General features: G+C 41.7%; 2 protein-coding genes across 2 annotated transcripts; both read right to left on the minus strand.

The window, feature by feature from the left end:
• Positions 1-35: 35 nt before the first annotated feature.
• On the minus strand, positions 36-3,416 carry LOC130886508 (protocadherin beta-8-like). The gene has a single exon (XM_057788417.1). It carries the CDS (start codon positions 3,107-3,109, stop codon positions 701-703), a length of 2,409 nt encoding a protein of 802 aa, XP_057644400.1. The 5' UTR covers positions 3,110-3,416; the 3' UTR covers positions 36-700.
• Positions 3,417-4,792: 1,376 nt separating this feature from the next.
• Positions 4,793-7,315, minus strand: LOC130886631 (protocadherin beta-7-like). The gene has a single exon (XM_057788618.1). The coding sequence runs from the start codon at positions 7,281-7,283 to the stop codon at positions 4,923-4,925; it is 2,361 nt and encodes a 786-aa protein (XP_057644601.1). The 5' UTR covers positions 7,284-7,315; the 3' UTR covers positions 4,793-4,922.
• Between the last annotated feature and the right edge of the window lie 11,170 nt (positions 7,316-18,485).

Consider the following 18,485-nt stretch of genomic DNA (forward strand, 5'->3'; position numbering starts at 1 on the left):
ACAAACAAACAAACAAACACAAAAACAAAAATGCAAAAAAAGAAAGGGTGAAAAGAATGAATATTGGTATGTGCAAATATTTCTCAGAAGAGAAAAGCCAATTTTACAGCCATACTATTTCAGCTTACCAGGAAAATAGGGGGCGACTTTCTGAATCCTCCTCCATACCAAGAAAATGCAGCAGAAAGCAGTTTAAAACAGTGATTTTAAAAGCAACAACAGGCTAATGAAGAGCCATGCAGCTAGGTAACATTTTTTTAACGACGACACCAACATCAAAGTTAGTCCAGTGGAGGCCAAATAAAGCAAAAGCCAGGCCCCTCAGTGCCCCTTCCTTCCCATTTCTGATTAGATCTTGCATCCGAGCAATGCTATGTATTGTGTACGCAATGGCTAACAACTGGGAAGAGTACACACACTGAGCTGCATCTGATTGGGCTGAACTGATTTTCCACTTTTTCTCTTGTACATTCCTAAGCTATCCCACAGCAAGATTTGTACGAAAAGAGACACGTTAGAAAGACAAGATTAGAACATTTCATCTTCGATCTGGAGAAAAGATGAGACAGCCTCACTAAAACGACAGCGGAATATGCAAACAAGCTTTCCGCAGGCTTCAAATGTTCATGATGGGCACAGCAAGAAGAGTAGTTTGAGCTAACAACAACAACACACTACACATGATTTAAAAAAAAAAAAGCTATTTTAACTGAATGCCGAAACCCCAGTCGTTTCTACAGTTGGAATTTTCACCCATTTCTGGTCCAAGAGGATGGTCTTGGAAACTAGGTAAAATTGGTTTCAGGAATTTGAACTCACCAGTTCCAGAGTCCTCTGTCAGACACACCTCATACTGGTAGCTCTGGGATAGGGTCCCTGCCCCGTTGACATCCACCAGGTGGGCAGGAAAGTGTCCCTCAGGCACAGAGCAGCCACCCAGAGAGGATGCCCTGGATCTCCTGCACAGCCTAACCCCCACAAACAGCAGAACAGACAAGAGGAAGAGTGAAGACACAGATGCCAAGGCGATAACCAGGTACAGTGTGAGCGCGTCTTCGTCCTGTGTGGGGTCTCGCGCCACCTCTGGCAGAGGCAGGTAGGGCTGAGAGAAGCCATCCACCAGCAGCACATGCAGAGTGACACTGGCAGACCGCGGAGGATCGCCATTGTCCTTGACCAGCAGCAGCAGCCTGTGCTTGGGCGCATCGCGCTCACTCAGCAGCCTGGAGGTGCGCACCTCGCCATTGTGAGCCCACACGCTAAACAGTCCGGGCTCCGTGGCCTTGAGCAACTGGAATGACAGCCAGGCATTCTGTCCCGAGTCGCGGTCCACAGCCACCACCTTCGTAACCAGATAGCCAGGTTCAGCTGTTCTGGGTAGCAGCTCTGTGTAGGGCGCAGAGGCATTCTGGAGCGGGTAGAGCACGAAGGGCTCATTGTCGTTGGCATCCAGCACCAGCACGCGCACCAGCGCCTGGCTACTAAGCGCGGGCGAGCCTTGATCTGTGGCGCCCACATGAAACTCAAAGGTCTTTAGGGCCTCATAGTCCAGGGACCTGAGAGCGAACAGCTGCCCATTGTCATCATTGATGGAGATGAGCGAGGACAGGGGCAGCTCCGAGTCGTGGGTTGGCAGCAGTGAGTAGGTGATGTGGGCATTGGAGCCTGAGTCTGAGTCTGTGGCACTGATGGTGCCTACGTGCATGGCGGGGCTGTTGTTCTCTTGAACAAAGAGTGTGTAGGAGGTTTGAGTGAAGACAGGGGCGTTGTCGTTTATGTCGGAGACCTGCACTGTTATATTGACTTGTGTTCTCAGTATGGGACTCCCCATGTCTGCAACACTGATGGTGATGTTGTATTCTGCCGTAGCCTCTCTGTCAAGTGCTTTCTGTGTTAATAGTGTGTAAAAGTTTTCTCCAGAAGGCTTTAGGAAGAAAGGTAGATCGTCCTGAATGGAACAACTTGTTTTGCCGTTTTCTCCTGAATCTAGATCAGATACGCTAATAACTGCCACCATAGTTTCCGGCAAATTCTCAGGGATGGGGTTGGTAAATGCAGACAGGATAATCTCTGGAGCATGGTCATTCACATCTATGACTTGGGTCAGAATCGTGCATTTTCCAGAAAAGGTTCCAGCGTCCCTGGCCTCAACATTGACTTCATAGGACTGAGTCTTTTCAAAATCGAGTTGCTCTCTCAGTCGCACTTCCCCAGTCAAGGGGTGGATCGAAAAGGTTTTGCTGATGTCATCTGACGCCTGGAAAAGTGAATAGGAGATCTCCCCATTGACTCCTATGTCCTTATCCGTAGCGGAAACGGTGACGACCAGAAAGCCTATTGGACTATCCTCTGGGATCTGTACCCTGTAAAAAAGCTGTTCAAACTGGGGGGCATTGTCATTGATGTCCAGAACTTCAATGTGGACCTCAGTGGTGCCAGATCTAGGTGGTGAGCCGCCATCCTGAGCTGTGAGGATTAACTTGAGCTCAGCTTCCTCCTCTCTATCCAGAGCTCTGTCTAGAACCAGCTCAGGATATTTCTTGCCATCGCTGCGTTTTCGAGTGAGCACGTGAAAATAGGAATTGGAACTGATATGGTAGTTATCAATACCATTGTGGCCTACATCCATGTCTTGAGCGTTCTTCAGAGGAAATATAGTCCCAGGAAGACTGCTTTCTGATATCTTTAGCAAGATTTCTTTGTCCACGAATGCTGGAGAGTGGTCATTTATGTCTGTTACTTCTAGCTCAGCTTGAAAAATATCTAAGGGATTGTCTAGCAACACTTGGAAACGTAGCAGGCATGGCTCTGTGTGCCCACACAGTTCCTCCCGGTCCAGTTTCTCAGTTAAGAGCAAATCTCCTGTCTCCCGATGCAGCTGCAAATGTAGTTTGTTCCCTTTAGAAATGACCTTAGCCCCTCGTCTGGAGAGCTCCATCTGCCCAAGACCTAGGTCATTTACTAAATTGGTTACAAAGGACCTACCCTCCCTTTCCTCCACCACAGAATAGCGCTTCAGTTCCCCTGCACTTGCCAGACATAATCCTAATAGGAAAAAGAAAAAAAGGACTTGCCTTTGTCTGCCAGTGAGCTTCTGGCTGGCCTCCATTGTTTGTGCTGGTGCAGCGAGCGTCCTGGAGGATGTTTCAGCAGAACTGTAAATTGCCCTGGTATCTGGTAGTGTAGTTATCTCACTAGATACCTGAGAATTACTCCAGTCCTTTCCCAGGGGCGCAGACCTCCTCTCTGAGGTGTCCGAGCTTCTCTGGGCTTCCAGGCTTCAGCAATTTTTTTCTTTTCCTTTTTTTCCTCCACAGCTTTTACTTTCTTATCCTGCAGCGCCACCAAGTGTTCTCATTGTATCTTAACATTTCGTGGCATGAAAATTGATGTAAAAATTCTAAAATTGCCTGTATCTGACAGTGGGCAACTAAGGTTGCATTACCTCTCCTATTGCTTTGCCTTCTTGGGCAGACAACTGCCCAAAAGCCACACAAGAGAAACGGCATCGGTGGAGATCCTTTCAATAATGCTAACAGAGATTTGAACAAAGGTCACATATTTAAATAACAGCCTGGAAGGAAAAATATATGCAAGAAATATATACTTAAGTGTGTGCATGTATGTTTCTAGGAACAAAGTTAGAGGAATTATAGACCTTTAGTGTGAGGAACCACAGAAACAGTTGTGATCCTTGGACAAATGATTTAACTTCTCTGCCTTAGTTCCCTCATCTCCAGATGAGATATCAGCATCTAGGTTCTAGGATTTTTGTGAACTCCCATATTACAAATGAGAAACAGATGTGGGGGGAGAGTAACCCAAAAATATATGAAAATCTAATGTAGAAAAACTCTTCCTCCTCCTCCCCTTCTCCCCCCTCCTCTCTGCAGGGTCTCTCAGTGCAGCCTTGGCTATCATGGGACATTTCACTCAGACTCATAGTGATCCTCCTGTATCTGTTTCCCAAGTGCTGGGATTAAAGGCATGTTGTGCCATGCCAGAACCCAACATTTTTAGAACTTGAGATTTAGTTAAGTCAGAACTTTAATAATAGTTGGGTAATGAACCCCCAAAGAGGGATTGTGGGTTTATAAGGAAATAAGACTACAGGCAAAGAGGAGTATTGCTGTGTCTGAACACAGGAGAGATTGGTGAGCAGGGTGAGTGCCACAGATGATACTTAGTGACAGAGAATAGCATACTATTGTTGCAGAGTCACCTGCCTGGAGATGGACAGAATGAGGACTCTCTAACACTTCAAACAAGAAAAATAAAATAGAATTAGGAGGTGCTCTGCTTTGCCAGTTAGTAATCGTGGGACTTACCAAGCCTCTAGGAACGTCTACTTGCTCATTATTGAAAAAACTCTACTCGTTGCTTTCTTCTGAAATAAAGTAACTAAATAGACTGATGCCTAAAACGCTAGCATTTTTGGAGTCTGAGGCAGGAGGATCAACAGTTCACAGCCATCCTGGACACAGAGGGACCATGTCTCCAAAGAGTAATTGGAGTTATATAAGATGCACAGTAATTACTAAAGAAAGTTAAGGAAATTCTGTGGAGTATAACCTCCCCAAATGTAAGGCAGGGATTTTTCGACTTCATTCGATTCAGAACATAAATATCAGTGAATCAATTAGATGATGGAAAAATTGTTTAAACCACCCCTAGCAAGATTTGTCATTGAAGAGGCCACAATTCAACACATGCTTAGAAACAAAGAGGAATCAAATCAAATTTTAGATAGCTCACAACACATGAATTTCATGCACGAGGGAAAGTTCTTGGGAATAAGCAAAGGAGTTCTTTTCTGCACTAATTTAACTAACCTCATGATGTTAGCACAAAGTAATTCCCTTACAGGCAACAAGGGCATGCTTTAAACTAGGGCTGTATTCCCAGGCAAAAGAGCTTAGCTTTTACTGTACTTCTCTCCCTGTGCTTTCGGTTAAGAAGTTGGGGGCAATTGGATTTAGGAAATTAAATTCGCTGGTTATCCCTGACCCTCGAGTCAGACACACCTCATATTGGTAGCTCTGAGATAGAGTCCCTGTCCCACTGACATCCACCAGGTGACCAGGAAAGTGTCCCTCAGGCTCAGAGCAGCCACCCAGAGAGGACGCCCTGGATCTCCTGCACAGCCTCACTCCCACGAACAGAAGCACAGACAAGAGGAAGAGCGAAGACACAGATGCCAAGGCAATGACCAGGTACAGCGTGAGCACATCCTCATCTTGGGCGGGGTCGCGTGCCACCTCCGGTAGAGGCAGGAAGGGCTGAGAGAAGCCATCCACCAGCAGCACATGCAGAGTGACGCTGGCAGACCGCGGAGGATCGCCATTGTCCTTGACCAGCAGCAGCAGCCTGTGTTTGGGCGCATCGCGCTCACTCAGCAACCTGGAGGTGCGCACCTCGCCATTGTGAGCCCACACGCTGAACAATCCTGGCTCTGTGGCCTTGAGCAGCTGGAAAGACAGCCAGGCATTTTGGCCAGAGTCACTGTCCACAGCCACCACCTTAGTGACCAGGTAGCCAGGCTCTGCCGCCCTGGGCAGCAACTCTGTGTAGGGCGCAGAGGCATTCTGCAGAGGGTAGAGCACGAAGGGCGCATTGTCGTTGGCGTCCAGCACCTGCATGCGCACCAGCGCCTGGCTGCTGAGCGCGGGCGAGCCTTGGTCTGTGGCACCCACGCGGAACTCGAAGGTTTTCAGGACTTCGTAGTCCAGCGCCCTGAGCGCGAACAGCTGCCCATTGTCGGCATTGATGGAGATGAGCGAGGAGAGATCCAGCTGCGGGTCGTGGGTGGGCAGCAGCGAGTAGGTGATGTGGGCATTGGAGCCTGAGTCTGAGTCTGTGGCGCTGATGGTGCCTATGTGCAGGGCGGGGCTGTTGTTCTCGCGCACAAACAGGGTGTAGGAGCTTTGATTGAAGGCGGGGGCGTTGTCGTTGACGTCAGAGACCTGCACTGTTATGGTGTGCTGGGTTGTGAGCCTGGGTGTGCCCATGTCGCTGACTGTGATGGTGATGTTGTACTCGGTTTGCGATTCTCTATCTAAAGGCGTCTCTGTTACTAGAGTATAGAAGTTTTCCACAGATGGCTTCAGGACAAAGGGGAGATCATGCGGAATGGAGCACATGGTTTTCCCATTGTTCCCCGAATCCCTGTCTCTAATTCTGAAAACAGCAACGACTGTCTCTGGTGAGTTCTCTGCAATCGGGCTAGTAAGCGATGACATGAGAAGTTCAGGTGCGTTATCATTTACATCCATTACCTCTACAACCACAGTGCATTTTCCAGAAAGTCCTCCGCCATCTTTGGCCTGTATGGTTATCGAGTAAGTTTGAATTGCTTCGTAGTTGAGTTCACCTTTAAGATAAAGATCGCCAGTCGTAGAGTTGATTTGAAACGTTTGGAGAATTCTTTCGGTGGCATAAAAAAATGCGTATGCTATTTGTCCGTAACTTCCCGTGTCTAAATCCCTAGCAGACACGGCAACAACCAAGGAGCCAACAGGAGTGTTTTCAAGTGACTGTACTTTATAGAGGGTCTGCACGAATTCAGGGGAGTTGTCATTTATGTCCAACACCAGGATGCGCACCAGGGCTGTCCCAGACCTGGGTGGATATCCACCATCTAAAGCTGTGAGCGTTAAGGTGAACTCTTCTATTTCTTCTCGGTCCAGCGTCTGATCCAGTACCAATTCAGGGACGATAGTGCCCTCCCCTCCATCGTGCACGTGAATGTGGAAATAGGCATTGGCACTGATGGTGTAGTTCCTCAGGCTGTTCGTCCCCACGTCGGAATCCAGCGCCCTCTCCAGCAGAAACTTCGCCCCAGGAGTTGTACTTTCTGATATTTTCAAGGGAATTTCTTTGTCTAGAAATACTGGGGAATTATCATTTATATCTCTGACATGCAGTGCAGCGCGGTGAATCTGAAATGGGTTTTCCAACAGCACCTGGAATGTCAGCACACAGGGCTCCGTGGGGCCGCACATCTCCTCCCGGTCCAGCTTTGCATTCAGAATTAAGTCTCCAGTAAGCGTACTGAGCAGTAAAAAGCCCGTGTTCTGGTCTGAAACAATTCTAGTCCCCCGAGCTGACAGTTCCTCCAGCCCCAACCCCAAATCCTTAGCTAGATTGGCCAGGAAAGTACCCCTCTCAGTTTCCTCCGCCACAGAATACTGAAGCTGTTCGGCGCCAACCCAAGCAGTTCCCAGAAACACACAGAGAAACAGTACTTGCCTTTTCTGCACAGGTCGCTCCAATCTGACCTCCATTCTTTCTAAGACTTTCAAAATAAAACCAAATATCCTTCCACTTTGCCTCAAGCAGCTCCCTGGAATGCCAGCAGCGGAGTCCTTAGGACACTAAGATTTCCTATGAAAAGAGAGAGGCACCTTCTCCCAGCGCTTGCTACTGCTGTGTCATTTCCTAAGGCTTTGTCGGAAATCTAGACTATCCTTTGTGCATTTTCGCCCCTTCCCTTTCCCTTTCCTCTTTTTAGCCTGCAGCGCCACCTTGCGTTGTACGAGTGCTATTCTCTTTTTTCAAGAATACAGCAGATTAAAGGCTTTCTGCCCCAGGGTTTTACATTAAGTTCTGATTCTCCACGAAAATTTAAGAAAATCTAAAAACCTCCTGTTTCAAATGGTGATGGTATAGTTTATAAAGACGGAATCAATCCTCTACCAAGAAATCAACAAATATTGTGCTGTTCATAAACCACTTAGCAAAACTGTGTTAACAACACAGAACACCTAGAGTTTTTCTTCGGTTTCTTGTGACCCGGACAATTATTCCACTTTCAAGGTCTTCACTCTTCTTCTATACTTTCTAATAATTCTTTTTGCTCCACGATGTTCACACTCCTTCTGCCCTAAGTACTATACATCGGTATTAATTGTGAAAATCTCCAAAAACCAGCAAATGCTCTAGTATTGGCTGTAGCAAGTAGGTCAGCTTTGCATTTGTGGAATTGCTTCGATATTGCATCTTTATGATGGCTGCTCTCAGAGTAAAAAAATGATATTTTTGTTTGTCCATTTTTTTTTCCCAATGCAGGGTTTCTTTGAGTAACAGTTCTGACCGTCCTGGAACTCTTGTTGTAGAGCAGGCTGACCTTGAACTCACAGAAATTCTCTTGTCTCTGCCTCCCAAGTGCTGGGATTAAAGGTGTGCGCCACCACTATGAGTTGAGATTTTTAAATCAAGGTTGTTTTCTATTTCTTTCACAAAATGTTTTTTTTAAAATATCTGTTTAAATTGTCCATGTGTTACTTAGCTTTTGAATTCTTGTGTCTTTAACATAAATTAGTCTTTACCATGATTAGTTTTGATGCACAGGTATATTCGATATGTCAACCTACTTTTAGGATTTTTTTTTGGCCCAATTCTCCCTTAATGAATGACTCATATGGTTTGGGCAGTAGATTGTCATCCTGGCTCATAGAAGAGGGAGGAAGCTTCTCCATCTGCTTTCACAGACCAGAACAGGCACAGGTGAGTTGTTTCCTTCCACATGCTTAACTTCAATTTGCCTCTTAAACTGCCTGAGTTCAGTGTTTTCATTGGATCTTTATCTTCTCCATTCTGTACTGGGTTATGCCTGTTCATAATTGGTTAAGTACCTTTTCTTAAAAGTTATTTTTCTAGTTTTCACATCCATCAGCGTACTTAGCTTTTCCTGTTATTATCAGCAATGTCTCATACATAGCTTATCTTCCAGTGGTGGTGAGACTTGTAAGAACTCCAGTTTTCTGGCATTTTAAAATTTGTGTTATCCCAGAGTAAAATGTAGTCTTTATTTTTAAAACCAAATACTGAAAGACCTAATATACAATGATCCCTGCCTTCTCTCCCCTTCTCTGTTTCTCTCCCAAGATACAGTCATTTTTAGGCTTTTCAGTCACCTCCGCTGCCACTGATATTTTAAAAAACATATCTTAATCTCATGCGTTATCAACTGACTCCTTGGTAAATTGGATTAAATTTGAGCTCTTTCATGCCCCCCCCTTTTTTTTTACTATGTGTTAGGGACATTGCTGTGTAATAATTATGGATTCCATTCTTATTTTCTTGACATTAATAACTGTCTTGGCTTTTAATTTTCTTTACCTATAGCACTTATCCATGTCTTCCCATGATTCCAGTTGCCCCCCAGTGCAATTCCACACGTGGTGATTCCCGTGTCTTCCGAGATTCCAGCTCCCTTTTGAACCGGACAGTTGCTTTCTACATCTTTTACATAGCTTGGAACTTCTCTTTGTTGTCGTCTGTGGGATTCTGTCTTTTATTCTAGTTAGGTTTCCAAGTTATGATATTTTTTGTATCTTTCTCTTCTCCCATTTACTCATGGGCTTTAAGAAATCACATTTTAATAGGTTCCTGTGACTGAGAAGATATGATGTCAGGGGCTCACCAAAGAATATTCTGCAGGACACCAATTCCTTGAGTCACAAAAATTCACTGCTGTTTGCTATGCTTGATACACGGCCATCATCCTGCATGGACATTCTTTTCACTTTCCCCCTGTGTGTTCTCCTTTCTGTTTCTTCTCCTCTCTCTCTCTCTCTCTCTCTCTTTCTCTCTCTCTCTCTCTCTCTCTCTCTCTCCTTTTTTAAAGATATAATTATATTTATTCATTATTCATTATTATATTATCATAAAAATAATTTCTTTTTTATTTATTAGATTTTTAAAAAAAAATACCAATCCAAATTCCCATTCCCTCCCCTCCTCCCATTCCTTCCACACACCCGCCCACCCCACCCCCATCTAATCCTAAGAGAGGGTAAGGCACATTGCTTTGTGGAAGGTCCAAGGCCCTCCCTACTACATCTAGGCTGAGCAAGGTATACATCCAAAGAGAATAGGATCCCAAAAAGCCAGTACATGTAGTAGAGATAAATCCAGGTGCCACTGCCAGTGGCCCCTCAGTCTGCCCCAGCCATACAACTGTCAACCACATTCAGAGGGACTAGTTTGGTCCTATGCTTGTTCCTTCCTAGTCCAGCTGGAGTTGGTGGACTCCAATTAGCTCAGGTAGACTGTTTCAGTGGATGAACCCTTCATGGTTTTGACCTCTTTGCTCATATTCTCATTCCTTCCACTCTTCAACTGGACCTTGGGAGCTCAGTCCCGTGTTCTGATGTGGGTCTCTGCCTCTGTTTTCATCTGTTGTTGGACAAAGGTTCTCTGGTGATATTTAAGATAATCATCAGTTTAACTATGGGGCAAGTCAAGATCTGGCCCCTTCTCCTCTATTGCTTAGGGTTTGAAGCAGGATCATCCTTGTAGATTCCTGGGAATTTCTCTAGAGCCAGTTTCTGCTAACCCTATAATGGCTCCCTCAATCACGATATCTCTTTCCTTGCTCTCATCTCCGACCTTCTTCCACTTTGTCTATCCCATTTCCTCAAGTTCTCCTCAACCCCCCTTCTCCCCCCCTTTCCCCTTTACCTTTCCTTCTTCCCCTGCTCCCATGCTCCCAATTTTGTCAGGCGATCTTGTCTGTTTCCAATTTTCAGGTGTATCTGTATATGTTTTTCTTTGTGTTCACCTTATTACTTAGCTTCTCTAGGATCATGAACTATAGGCCCAATGTCCTGTGTTTATATCTAGTATCTACTTATGAGTGAATACGTACCATATTCATCTTTTTGGGTCTGGGTTACCTCACTCAGAATTGTGTTTTCTAATTCCATCCATTTGCAGGCAAAATTCAAGATGTCATTTTTTTTCACCCCTGGGTAGTACTCTAATATGTAAATGTGTCACATTTTCTTTATCCATTCTTCAGTTGAGGGGCATCTAGGTTGTTCCCAGGTTCTGGCTATTACAAATAATGCTGCTATGAACGTAGTTGAACAAATGCCTTTGTAGCATGATTGAGCATCTTTTGGGTATATGCCTAAGAGTGGTATTGCTGGATCCTGAGGTAGGTTGAATCCCAGTTTTCTGAGAAACTGCCATACTGATTTCCAAAGCGGTTGTCCAAGTTTGCATTCCCACCAGCAATGGAGGGGTATTCCCCTTACTCCACATCCTCTCCAGCATAAGCTATCATTAGTGGTTTTGATCTTAGCCATTCTGACAGGTGTAAGATGGTATCTCAGAGTTGTTCTGATTTGCATTTCCCTGATAGCTAAGGATGTTGAACATTTCCTTAAGTATCTTTTGGGCCATTTGAACTTCTTCTGTTGAGAATTCTCTGTTTAGTTCAGTACACCATTTTTAATTGGGTTATTTAGAATTTTAATGTCTATTTTTTTGAGTTCTTTATGCATTTTGGAGATCAGACCTTTGTCTGATGTGGGATTGGTGAAGATCTTCTCCCATTTAGTAGGTTGTTTTTTTGTCTTATTGACTGTGTCCTTTGCTTTACAGAAGCTTCTCAGTTTCAGGATGTCCCATTTATTTCTTGCTGCTCTTAGTGTCTGTGCTACTGGGGTTATATTTAGGAATGGTCTTCTGTGCCCATGCATTGAAGACTACTTCTCACTTTCTCTTCTATCAGATTCAGTATGGTTGGATTTATATTGAAGTCTTTAATCCATTTGGACTCGAGTTTTGTGCTTGATGATACATATGGATCTATTTTCATTCTTCTACATGTTGACATCCAGTTATGCCAGCACCATTTGTTGAAGATGCTTTCTTTTCTTCCATTATATAATTTTAGCTTCTTTGTCAAAAATCATGTGTTTACAGGTGTCTGGATTAATATTTGGATCTTCAATTTGATTCCATTGGTCAACATCTCTGTTTTTATGCCAATACCAAGCTGTTTTCATGACTGTGGCTCTATAATAGAGGTTGATGTCAGGGATCGTGATGCCTCCAGAAGTTCCTTTATTGTACAGGATTGTTTTGGCTATACTGGGTTTTTGTTTTTTCATATGAAGTTGATTATTTTTCTTTCAATGACTGTGAAGAATTGTGTTGGGATTTTGATGGGGATTGCATTGAATCTATATTGCTTTTGATAGGACTGCAATTTTTACTATGTTGATCCTTTTTATCCATGAGCATGGGAGATCCTCCATTTTCTGGTATCTTCTTCAATTTCTTTCTTCAAAGACTTAAAGTTCTTGTCAAACAGGTCTTTCACTTCTTTGGTTAGTGTTACCCCAAGATATTTTATGTTTATTTATGGCTATTGTGAAAGGTGGTGTTTCTTTAATTTCCAAATCAGCTTCTTTATCCTTTGTGTATAGGAGGGCTACTGATTTTCTTTTTAGTTGATCTTGTATCCTGCCACATCACTGAAGGTATTTATCAGCTGTAGGAGTTCTCTGGAAGAGTTTTTGGGGGTCACTTATGTACACCATCATATCATCTGCAAATAATGAAAGTTTGACTTCTTCCTTTCCAATCTGAATCCCCTTGATCTCCTTTTGTTGTCTTATTGCTGTTGCCGAAACTTCAAGAACTATGTTGAAGAGATGTGGAGAGAATAGACCGCCTTGTCTTATTCCTGATTTTAGTGAAATCACTAAATTAAATCTCTCCATTTAATTTGATGTTAGCTGTCAGATTGCTGTATATTACTTTTATTATATTTTGATATGTTGTTCCTTGTATCCCTGATCTCTCCAAAACCTTTATCAGGAAGGGGTGTTGGATTTTGTCAAATGCTTTTTCAGCACCTAATGAAATGATCATAATGGTTTTTTCTTTCAGTTTATTTATATGATGGATTACATTGATAGATTTTTGTATGTTGAACCAGCCTTTCATCTCTGGGATAAAGCTGACTTGATCATGGTGGATGATTTTTTTTTATGTGTTCTTGGATTCGGTTTGCCAGTATTTTATTGAGTACTTTTGAATCCATGTTCATGAGTGAGATTGGTCTGTAATTCTCTTTCTTGATCGAGTCTTTGTGTGGTTTTGGTATCAGAGTAACTGTAGCCTCATAAAAAGAATTTGGCAATGTCCCTTCTGTTTCTCTTATGTGGAACACTTTGAAGTTATAGCTATTAGCTCTTCTTGAAAGTCTCTCTCTTTTTCTACTTTGAGATACCCTTTCCTTTTATAGACACCATCCTGTAGTTTTCAGAAAAGGATGTATGAAAGATAAATTTTTTATGATCTTTGAAAAATTATTTTTTGTGTGTGCATGTGGTATTTGTGTTCAGGTGCACATGGCTTCGAACTCACAGAGAATCTCTGTTTCTGCCTCTTGAGTACTGTGATTAAAGACATGGACCACCATGTTTGGCTACTCTTGTTGGATTTGACCTACAAGTCAAAAAACAGAAGCTCCAGACTTCTTTTTTTATACACAATGTAACTGAGGAATGTTGTGAAGGAAAGCAATTTTGGCTCAATAATTTACCTAATTTATATTGCTCAAATACAGAGAAAACAATTCAACAAACAGTAAAGAATTAATATTTTATCAGTATTCATGAGTATTTTTTGTATTTTGAGATAGGGTTTCTCTGTGTAGCTTTGGGGCCTGCACTCTGTAGACCAGGCTAGCCTCAAACTCACAGAGATCTGCCTGTCTCTGTCTCCTGAGTGCTGGGATTAAAGGCATGCACCATCACTGCCTGGCCATTCATGAGTATTTATTGAAATAAACTACTTAAGGCTAAAGTTCAGCTAACTATAGATAAACTGAGAAATTATGATAGAAGAAATAATGTAAAATTTGATGTAGCCGGGCGGTGGTGGCGCACACCTTTAATCCCAGCACTCGGGAGGCAGAGGCAGGCGGATCTCTGTGAGTTCGAGACCAGCCTGGACTACAAGAGCTAGTGCCAGGACAGGAACCAAAAGCTACGGAGAAACCCTGTCTCAAAAATCCAAAAAAAATTTTGATGTAAAAAAATCTGAGGAGGTCTGTTCTCTTCTCTTTCCCTCTCCTCCTCAAGGAAGATTCATAAGCTGTCTAGAGCAGATTGATCTCCTCTCTCTTCTGACCTACCATTTGTCCTTCTTTGAAATCTTGGTCATCATCACTCCTTTTAACATCTCCTCTTCTCTCCTCTTTCCTCTCCATCCCTTCTCTCTTCTTCCTTATCCTCCAAAGAAATAAGGTTGATCAGTAGTCCAGGCTGGACTTCATCTCTCCTCACTTCGGGTAAGTAGTGAGGTCGGTCAGTTGTCAGTCTTCCTAGGTTGGTTTATGGTTTTTGTGTGATCACCCACAATACCATGGTACTCGAGTGGTTGTCAGAAGACAAGTTGCAAGGAGCTTGAGTACTTAATGTATGTGAGACCTGGAAGTCAGACTCAGGTTCTTACGTATTGTGGCAACTGCCTCTACCCATCACTTTAACACATATTTTTGTTCTGCTCTGTTTCCCTACAAATCTCCAGACTCTCCTGGAGATGGTGATGGCAGCTAGGCCAGGCCAGACCGGGCTGTAATGGATCTGCAGTGTGCTATGAAGCCTAGAGTCCTATATCAAGCCTCAAATTAGAACTGGAAGTTACGTTCACTGTACTCATACTAACATCCAAAAGTGTGCACCAGGTAATATGGACTGCTCTCCCTCCCCTAGCACTATTTTCACAGCTGGGACCTACACAAAAAGAAATTTTATCATCTGAAAATAGAAAGATGTTCCTTGCCGTGTTCACATAACTTGCAAGTGGTTCTGTACTTCCAACCTAGTCCATCTGTCCTCTTCCAGTATATTCAATAAAATGTTTCCTTAAAAAAATCTTTGCGGAGGGGCTTGAGAGATGACTCAGTGGTTAAAAACACTTGTTGCTATTTTCAGAGGAATTTGGTTTTCAGCAAGCATCTTAGGAATGTTGACTAAAGAATTTTATACCCAGCTAAACCATACTTCTCAGTCATGTGAGACTTTAGACCTATAAATGTTCATAAAGGTCTTCTTCTGTTGAAATGAAGCAAGGGATAAGATAATATGAATGATTAAGACACGAGGAAGGAAGCTGGGAATTCCTTTCAATTTGAGTTCATAGGTTTATCTTGATTCTCTCCTTAATCTTTCGGAGAGAAAGTGTTAAAAAATTAACTTGTAAAGATAAAAAGAATAGAACAAAAGTAAATGTCAAAGAAAACAATCTAATTTTGGAAGGGGCAAAGAATACAAGCAAGTGGTAACGAACAGACTGCATTATTTTCTCTTATTAAGAAGGTTATTAATAGTAGAAAAATCAATTCCAGTTAAATAATGATTCAACTGGAGTGTTCAGAGAAAAACTAAAACTAAAAGTGGCCGAGAATCTCTATGAGGAGTGGTCATATCTGAGACTTCCCTTCCCATCTGTAAAACAAGGCATGTTTATTTCACTCTGAGTGTCAGACAATGTCAGAGCTCTGTACTGAGGTATTGATAAGTACCAGCAAAAGCAAAGACAGGAGTTGGACTTTATTGTGGAGAAGATCGAAAATTTTTCAGAGATTATCATGTTTCTTCCATACCAAGGAGTTCAAAAGGCCAGTTGCCAAGTTTTTAATTCCTTCCACCCTGTCCACTGACATTGTTATTGAATTCCTCTCTGGAAAAGGACATGGGTTCATGAGAGAACTTACAGATTTTTGGTCCTAAAATAAATTGTCTCTCCCTAAGTTAAGATTGACCACTCAACTTGTCTCAACCAAATACAGAATATCTAATAAGCATTTTACTTCTAGGAAACTGATAAAAACAATCATCCAAAAAGTGTGAGAAGGAAACTTTCTAACATGAAGATAGAGATCTGAAAATAAAGAATATAATAACTTAAACATAAAAGAAAATGCTATTAGAAGTACTTTTAAAACTTAAAATTTTTTTCAAAAGTATCATAAAATACTTGACTTTGGGGCTGGAGAGATGGCTCAGCGGTTAAGAGCGTTGCCTGCTCTTCCAAAGGTCCTGAGTTCAATTCCAGCAACCACATGGTGGCTCACAACCATCTGTAATGAGGTCTGGTGCCCTCTTCTGGCCTTCAGGCAACATGCAGAAAGAATATTGTATACATAATAAATAAATAAATAATTTTTAAAAAATAAAAAAATAAAAAAAATACTTGACTTTGGTAACAAAAAGAAAAAAACACTATAGAAAAATTAGCAATATAAATTTAAAGGTTAAAACAATAAAACAGTGTTATATAATATTGACCTCAAGTATAAAGGGTAAAATTAAAAAGCCATTGGGAGGAAATAGCATAATCGTCATGATTTTTCATTAGGGAGTGATTTCCAAAATATGACATCTAAAGCACAAACCACCAAATAAAAATCAAAACATTGAGTTTACCAAAGTAAGTTTTTTTCTTCAAAGAACATTATCAACAAGGTAAAATGATAACATACAACATAAGAATTGTTCATAAAATGTTCATAAATTATTCAATGAGGCTCTAGTTTAAACTGTATTGCTACAATTCAACACATAGGAATGCCATTGGAGAATATGCTCAAGTGGCCAATAAACACAGGAAAAGCCTCTCAATTCTGGTAGTCATCTGGGAGCTGAAAGTCAAACCAGAGAAAGGCGCTGCTCCACACACGGGATGACAATAATCAAAAACAGAACAGGATGTGGAGGAATTCATTTCTCTCTACACTGTTGGGAGGAATGGAAAATGGCATTCTCTTTGAAAAATACTTGAACAATAACTCAATAACTCAAAAGATACTATGACGCATCACTCAGGAAGCAGAGGCAGGTGGATCTCTGTGAGCTCAAGGCCAGTCTTGTTTACAGAGTGAGTCCCAAGACAGCCAGGGTTACACAGAGAAACCCTGTCTTAAAAAACAAAGGTATAGCCCCTTTGCAACATAGTAATTCTAATCATAGGCTTATCTCAAAATAATTAAAAACATATGTGCAGAAAACCCTTGTACATGAATGCTTATAGCATCATTATTTATAATATTCAAAGTTTCTTATGTCTAATGAGAAAAGTATGGTACATTCATCCAGTATAAAATACTGATATATATTATAACAGGATGGGCCTTTAAAATGTTATGCTAAGTGAGAAAAGGCAGACACAAAATGCTACATATTATATGATTTAATGTATATAAAATGTACAGAATGAAAAAAATCCAAAGATATAGAAAACTGATTAGCAGTTAACCATGGACTAGAGGTGTGTGTGTGTGTGTATGTGTGTGTGTATCTGTCTGTCTGTTTTAATTGACACTGAGTTAATTTTGGGGGTGATAAAAGTATTTCAATTTTGATAGTGATAATAATTATACACAGAGGTATATGCATTATATACCACTAGAAAATAACCACATATTAATTAAATCTCACCATTTATTTTAAAACTTAAAAGCCACCATAGAAAGAAACATTCATGGAACATGAATGAGCTGTTTTAAAGCAATACTATGATACCAAAAGACTGAAAATTTTATTAGATGAATATTTATTTATTTATTTATTTATTTATTTATTTATTTATTTATTTTTTGATTTTCGAGACAGGGTTTCTCCATAGCTTTTGGTTCCTGTCCTGTCTAGCTCTTCTAGACCAGGCTGGTCTCGAACTCACAGAGATCTACCTGCCTCTGCCTCCCGAGTGCTGGGATTAAAGGCGTGCGCCACCACCGCCCGGCTTAATCAGATGAATTTTTAAAAACTAGCTGGAGAATATCTACATTCTGGTAAAAATAAAAACAAAACATAGCAAGCATAACGAAGATAAGAAAACTTAGGCTATGTGTAGTGGCCCTACTATGTAATCCCATCACTTGGTAGGCTGAGGTGAGATCTCAAGTTCAATGCCATCATGGCCAATGAAGTTCCAGCATGCCCTAGGGTATATTCGACCATATATTAACAAGAAAGAAATAGAAAAATTAAACATTAAACAACCTACTATTGAGCAATTGATTAATCAAAGACTAAAATAAAAAAATTCTATCAAACAAATGAAAATGAACCCAACCCTCTACAGTCAATGAGATACAGCAAAAGCAGTAGAAAAAGGGAAATTTATAGCAATCAATGCAGCCACTTAAAGAAAATAAAGCTCCGAGATAAACAGTCTGTCACCGTGCTTCAAAGGACCAAGAGGACAAGAACAAACCAAGGTCAAAATTAATAGATGAAAAGAACCAGCAGGGTAGAAACAAGCAATCAAGAGGCTGAATAACCCACGACAGATGAAGGCAACCAAGAGCAGTTCTCTGAAAGCAGAAACAAAGCAGACGGACATTTGGATCGACTAAAAGTGAAAGAAAAGCAAACCAGCCAGAGACGAAAATGCAGACACTGCAATCAACACCACAAAAACCTGAGAGACGGTGAAAGACTGCCAATAATGAACAGGCATATGGCAAATAACTTTACAATCTAGAAACTTGGCAGGGCAAAAGTAGGTGTCAGTTATTTAGAAGTCTTTTATCAAAGAAAGTCAAAGATTAAATGGCTAAGCTACTGAATTTCGCCAAATATTTAAGTTATTCTCTGCATGTATGTGGCTACCCATGGGCACCAAAAGAGGGCACTGGATCTTACTGTTGCTGGGATTAAAGTCTGTGGTGAACC

The sequence above is a fragment of the Chionomys nivalis genome, chromosome 14 (assembly GCF_950005125.1).
Source record: "Chionomys nivalis chromosome 14, mChiNiv1.1, whole genome shotgun sequence".
In the NCBI taxonomy this organism is placed as follows: domain Eukaryota; kingdom Metazoa; phylum Chordata; class Mammalia; order Rodentia; family Cricetidae; genus Chionomys; species Chionomys nivalis.

Bases quoted from the DNA above. Each gene is read 5' to 3' on its own strand.
- LOC130886508 (XM_057788417.1), bottom strand. From the start codon at position 3,109: ATGGAGGCCAGCCAGAAGCTCACTGGCAGACAAAGGCAAGTCCTTTTT.
- LOC130886631 (XM_057788618.1), bottom strand. From the start codon at position 7,283: ATGGAGGTCAGATTGGAGCGACCTGTGCAGAAAAGGCAAGTACTGTTT.